Source organism: Eimeria mitis, genomic scaffold (genome assembly GCF_000499745.2).
Source record: "Eimeria mitis Houghton genomic scaffold, Emh_scaff2862, whole genome shotgun sequence".
NCBI lineage: Eukaryota > Apicomplexa > Conoidasida > Eucoccidiorida > Eimeriidae > Eimeria > Eimeria mitis.
This window is the reverse complement of record NW_024015184.1, coordinates 1-6969: the sequence shown is the minus strand read 5'-3', so window position 1 is coordinate 6969 and position 6969 is coordinate 1. Positions and strand designations below refer to the sequence as shown.

Sequence of the window (6969 nt, the reverse complement as noted above, 5' to 3'; positions counted from 1 at the left end):
ACCGGACAAAACCATATTGGCAAATGCCGCGAATACAGATCAACGCTCTACCCCGAAGATGCAAGACGTCCGATACCTACGTATACGGAACTGTACGCTGACTAAACCGTCACGCCACCCAATGCACCTCGTGCATCGCCCGCCACCCCCCCGTCTGTTCGTACAGGAACACTAACCAAACCAAAACCACAAACGCTCGGGAACGTTAACTACCACGTCATCAGGGCATCGACGGTGGGTCTTCGGCGCACCACTCAAGGCAAGCTCCCTCGGCCCAGCGCAGGTCACCAGACGCGCTAGCAGACTCCGGACAGTCCGTCAAACTTACAAGGCCTCCTATAACGCAGACAGGAGACAGCCGATTCTACAGCAGTAGAGGCTAGCCTGCTCCTACAACTTCCGTCGTGAAGGTCGGCACATGCTCACGTCCACCCGTTCACACGGAGACATGTATATCAAAGGCGGAGATAACACTGGTAGCCAAGCCATGCAGGAGCGCAACACCATGCACTTGCCTCGAAATCCAAATCCAAGTCTTGCTTCTTCATAAAACAGACCACCACAGTGATGGCTGAAGGCAGGCGCTTCAGACATATATATGCAAGGTGTTTGTTGGGTTGCCCATGTGCTTGACGCCACGTGAAAAAGCGCGAAAGGTGGGCCTGTTCCAATTTTGGCAACCCAGTATTGATGCGAGGGCACATTGCGCAGAACTGTTCGCAGCGGCCAAAACCATATTGGTACATGCCGCCTGTACACTACAACGCTCTACCCGCAAGATGCAGGACTATAGGTGCCTACGTCTACGGACCTGTACGCTGACTAAACCGCCACCCCACCCAATGCAAATCGTGCCTTGTTCGCCGCCTCCCCGTCAGTGCTCACGGGCAAACGAACCAAACCACAACCACAAACGCTCGGGAACGTTCACTACCACGTCGTAAGGGCATCGGCAGTGGGTCCCCGGCTCACCGCCCAAGGCAAGCTCCCTCGGCCAGGTGCACGTCACCACATGCGCTAGCAGACTCTGGCACAGTCCTTCAGCCTTACTAGGCCCCCTAGAAAGCAGAACGCAGACAGCCGCACGATACAATAGAGATGCTGCGATATTGCATTCGCCAGTATGCCCTGCAGTAGGCACGTCGAAGACCGTCCGTACTACTGCCCCCCTCAGCATCACTGCCTGAGCGGCACCAGGCGGCCTAGCGACTAACAATGCAAACATCTCCCCACATGGACTGCTTACTTGCTGGAAATAACGACGGATAGANAGCGACTAACAATGCAAACATCTCCCCACATGGACTGCTTACTTGCTGGAAATAACGACGGATAGAAACCCAGCGTGCACATCTCGTGGGACGGGTATTAATAGGCTGTTCTAAACTGGCGCAGAGCCTAAATCCAACACCTCATGCACTGCAAACTCACAAATACGACCCATGCTGGATCCGCTTTCCGCACCTCCACGCTGTTCGCGACCAGACAGGACTAGGCATTTCTTACATAGTCAGTTGTCCCGGCCGGCACACGATGACGTTCACCTGTTCACACGAAGACAGACTGACCAAAGGCAAATGCAACCTTGGTAGCCACGCCAAGGGGAAGCCCAAGCTTATATGCACTTGCCTCGAAATCCAAATCCAAATCTTGCTCCTTGCGAACTCAGAGCCACAAAGCAGGGCCTCGACGCACAGTCTTCGGAAACATATATCCAAGGCGCTTGCTGAGCTGTCCATGTGCTTGACGTCACGTGAAACAGCCAGGCATTGCCTCCTGCAAATTTTGCAACCCGACACGGAGAAAAGGCCACATTGGGCACAACTGTTCAAGGTGGCCAACACCCCCTTAGGGAACGTCACCGATACACAGTAACGCTTTACCCGCAAGATGCAAGACGTCCGATACCTACGTATACGGATCTGTACGCTGACTAATCCGTCACGCCACCCAATGCATCTCGTGCCTCGCCTGCCGCCCCCCCGTCAGTTCGTCCCTGCAAACTAACCAAAACAAAACCACAAACGCTCAGGAACGTTCGCTGCCACGTTATCAGGGCATCGGCGGCGGGTGTCCGGCGCACCACCCAAGGCAAGCTCCCTCGGCGGAGCGCAGGTCACCACACGCGTTAGCAGACTCCGGACAGTCCGTCAGCCTTGCGAGGCCTCCTAGGACGCAGAAAGGAGGCAGCTCCACAATACGATAGAGATGCTGCGATATTGTACTCGCCAGTAAGCCCTGCAGCAGGCACGTCGAAGACCGTCCGTACTACTGCCCCCCTCAGCGGCACTGCCTGAGCGGCACCAGGCAGCCTAACGAGCAGCGTTGCAAACCGCAGATGGCCTGCTTATTTGCTGGAAATAACGACGGATAGAAACCCAGCGTGCACATCTCGTGGGACGGGTATTCATAGGCTGTTCTAAACTGGCGCAGAGCCTAAATCCAACACCTCATGCACTGCAAACTCACAGATACGACCCATGCTGCATCAGCTTTCCGCACCTCCACGCTGTTCGCGACCAGACAGGACTAGGCATTTCTTACATATTCAGTTATCCAAGCCGGTACACGGTGACGTCCACCTGTTCACCAGGGGACAGACTGACCAAAGGCAGATGCAACCTTGGTAGCCACGCCAAGGGGAAGCCCAAGCCCATGCACTTGCCTCGAAATCCAAATCCAAATCTTGGTCCTTGNGCCACGCCAAGGGGAAGCCCAAGCCCATGCACTTGCCTCGAAATCCAAATCCAAATCTTGGTCCTTGCGACCTCGGAGCTACACAGCAGCGCCACGACGCACGGCCTTCAGAAACATATATCGGAGGTGCTTGCTGAACTGTCCGTGTTCTGTACGCCACACGAAACAGCCAGAGATTGCCTGCTGCAAATTTGGCAACCCGACACCGAGAAGAGGCCACATTGCACAGAACTGTTCAAGGTGGCCAACACCACCTTAGGGAACGTCACCGATAGACAGTAGCGCCTTACCCTCAAGATGCAAGACGCCCGATACCTACGTTTACGGATCTGTACGCTGACCAATCCACCACGCCACTCAATCCACTTCATGCATCGTCCGCCACCTCCCTGTCTGTTCGTACAGGCAGACTAGGCCAACCACAACCACAAACGCTCGGGCGCGATCACTACCACGTCATCAGGGCATCGGCAGTGGGTGTCCGGCGCACCGCTCAAGGCAAGCAAGCGGCTAAGCGCACGTCACCACACGCGTTAGCAAACTCCCGCACAGTCCTTCAGCCTTACGAGGCCTCCTAGAACACAAAACAAAGAAAGGCTCACAATAGGATAGGGCTGACACAAGGTCGTGCTCGCCAGGATGCCTTCCAGTAGGCAAGTCGAAGACCGGACGTACTACTGCCCCCCTCAGCGTCACCGTCTCAGCGGCACCAGGCAGCATAACGAGCAACGTTGCAAGCCTCTCCCCACATGGCCTGCTTACTTGCTGGGAATANCGGCACCAGGCAGCATAACGAGCAACGTTGCAAGCCTCTCCCCACATGGCCTGCTTACTTGCTGGGAATAACGACGCATAGAAGCAAATGGCGCAGATGCCGTGGGAGACGTATTAATAGGCCGATTTCCACTTGTGCAGCATCTAGTGCCAACAGCTCATGCACCGAACACTCCAAAATCCAACCCATGCCGCGTGTGCCTGCCGCCGCTCCGCACAGCTATACAGCTGAGTAGGCTAGGGTTCTCTCAGAACTTCCGTCATCCAAGTCGGCACATGCTCACGTCCACTGCTTCACACGCAAAATGCTCTACAGCAGTGGAGGCTAGAGTTCTCCAACGACTTCCGTCGTGAACGTCGGCACATGCTCACGTCCACCTGTTCAGACGGACACATATATCAAAGGCGTAGACAACACTGGTAGCCAAGCCATGAGGGAGCGCAGCACCATGCACGTGCCTCGAAACCAAAATCCAAATCTTGCTTCTTCAGAAAACAGACCTCCACAGTGATGGCTGAAGGCAGGCTCTTCAGAAATATATACGCAAGGTGCTTATTGAGCTGACCATGTGATTGGCGCCACGTGAAAAAGCCAGACAGGATGGGCAGCTCCAATTTCGGCAATCCAATATTGATGCGAGGGCACACTGCGCAGAGCTGTTCAAGGTGGCCAACACCACCTTAGGGAACGTCACCAATTCACACCAACCCTCTACCCGCAAGATGCAGGGCTTTAGGTGCCTACGTCTATGGATCTGTACGCTGACTAAACCGTCACGCCACCCAATGCACCTCGTGCCTCGCCCGCCGCCCCCCCGTCAGTTCGAACGGGCAAACTAACCAAAACAAAACCATAAACGCTCGGGAACTTTCACTACCACGTCATCAGGACATCGGCGGTGGGTCGCCAGCGCACCAGCAAAGGCAAGTTCCTTCGGCCAAGCGCATGTCACCACATGCGTTAGCAAACTGCGGCAGAGCCGTTTATCCTTATTAGTCGTCCAGAAACGGAGAAAGCTTCACAATAAGATGGAAATGCTGCGATATTGTATTCGTCAGTATGCCGTGGAGAAGGCAAGTCCACGACCGGACGTACTACTGCCCACCTCAGCAGCACTGACTGAGCGGCGCCAGGCAGCCTAACGAGCAACGTTGCGGACCTCTACCCACATGGCGTGCTTACTTTCTGCAGATAAAAACGGATAGACACAAAGGTGTACATCCCGTGAGAGAGGTATTGATTGGCTGCCTAGCGCGTTATCAACATCTAATGCCAACACGTTATGCACTGCATGTTCCAAAACACAACCCATGCTGCAGGAGCCTTCCGCAGCTTCGCCCGGTTCTAGAGCAGCGGCGACTGGGCTTTTCTGCAACCTCTGTCGTCCACATCGGCACGTTCTTACGTCGAACGCGCCAGACGGAGAAGCACACAGCAATTGCGAATGCAAAACTACTAGCCAAGCCATGCGGAAGCCCAAATCCATGCACTTGCCTCGAAACCAGAATCAAAAACTTGCTTCTGAAGAACGCAGCGCTGCACATTAATGCTTCAACACATGTGCTTCGGAAACATATATGGAAGATTGTTGTTGAGCCCACCATGTTCGTGACGCCACGCGGATATGCCACTGAGGGACGGACGCAACTGTGCCAGCCAAACAGGGGCCTCAACGTGGACTCCGCGTTGAGCAGCGCTGTTGGCGGCAAGCAAAAACATATCAGCAAACGCCACCGATACCCAATACAGTTTTCGGCGCATGATTAAAACCTGCCCTCACTTGTCCCCAAGCCGTTACATGTCATCGAAGACGTCGCGCCACTTCGTGCGCTGTTATCACCTTCCTTTGCCTCCCCTTGACCGCGTTCGGGCAAGCTAACCAAGAAGAGTATGCGCACTCTAAGCAATGTACTACAACGCACTCCACGCACCTACAATGGTGCTCCCGCTCACCTAGCGAGTTGACCCAGTAGAGCTCATCACATGCGTTAGCGGTCTCTCTCAGGATCGCGCAAACTTACTGGGGCTTTCTAGAAGGGAGCGTGGAGCGTATTCTACAATCAAAAAGGGATAACGCATGGTTCCTTTTACCACCGTGGCCAGCTGTAAGCACGTCGAAAGACAGACGTGCTACTTGCCATCTACGCAACACTGCCCACGCCTCGCGAAAATGCCTGACGAGCAACTTCTCAAGCATGTTCCCCCCCCCCCGCCTGCTTACTAGGTGGAAGCAACAACCCATAGCCACAAAGAGTGCAGCGCTCTCCTGCGAGGTATTGATAGGCTTTTTTGCAGTAATACAGCATCTCGGGCCAACACCTGATGTTGACCACACTCTTGCACAACCCACCTTGCATGGGCCGTTCAGCTCCCCACAGTTCTCTGTGGAGGCTAAGCATCGCGTACAGCTTCCGCCGTCTAACTGGGCACATGCAAACCTCGAATTATTCACCGAAAGGCGCGAAAAAAAGGCGGAAGCAGTATTGATAGCCAAGCCATGGCGCAGGGCGATGCCTTGCGCATCCCCCGAAGATCAAGCGATGAGGCTTGCGACTGGAGGAAGTGCTGATGCACAGTAAACACTTAAGGCACATTCGTTGGCATGCGAAACGCTTGCCAAGATTTTCAGTTCCCTGGCGGCACCTGGAAAAGATACCGCGAGCATCCTGCACTCAGGTACTGCTCATTGCAGCCTGCACTTCACCCGCTGCAGAAAATGCCGCTGTTATTGATAGCCCAAGAGCAGGGCGTCGACACACGGTAGCATTCAGACCCACCAACCCCTCTAGGCGTTGTCCACAAGGCGCCCCCCTTGACGCGGATATAGCTTTATGGGTTTCCCAACTTAATCTATTCACGATATCATAGGCAACGACACATGGCACGCATCCTTCTTTCCGTTTCCACCACAAAGAAAGCCCCTTGATCACGCAAGCGGAATCCCGTGAGTCTTTGCGCTGTAACGTAAATGACGGTCTCTAAGACGCACAGCCCCACAACAGGAGCAACCCACACTTTCGGTCTCAGCTGTAGCTACAATATATAATACAAATTCGTATCCCGTTGATGCACGCGCCGTCGCTGAAATTTGCCAACACGGTCGGCAGCAATTAGAATAGACCACTCACAAATCGCATTGAACGCCAACGCCACAAACATTGCATCGAACACGAGCGCTATGAGTTAGCAGATGTAACCAGGTCTTCGTTTAGTGTTGGACGCACCCACTTGTCACACCGGTGTTTCACTGGAATTCGTAACGATATTGGCGCATTTAGCGTCACCATTTGTCGTGTAGTATGTGATACTCCTCACATTCAAAGCAAATGCTCCAGCTGCACATAAACCGGCTTCAGCGAAAGAACTCATGGCCCTGTCTGAAAGCAACTGACGACGGCGTTCATTTATGCGAGGCGCGGTTCCACACGACCGCCTGCTCACTATCTGGAAATTAGTCATCGTGCTGAAAGTAGAAACCTGCCGTGTACGCCCGTCAC

At 54.2% G+C, this 6969-nt stretch overlaps 1 protein-coding gene across 1 annotated transcript; it reads right to left on the bottom strand.

The window, feature by feature from the left end:
• Positions 1–101: 101 nt before the first annotated feature.
• EMH_0059650 (uncharacterized protein) lies at positions 102–2725 on the bottom strand (the record flags this gene model as incomplete). The annotated part of the gene is given in 7 exon segments (XM_038022507.1): positions 102–171; positions 252–336; positions 886–1049; positions 1935–2003; positions 2084–2168; positions 2623–2696; positions 2700–2725. Coding segments are annotated over 7 exon segments (573 nt in total).
• Between the last annotated feature and the right edge of the window lie 4244 nt (positions 2726–6969).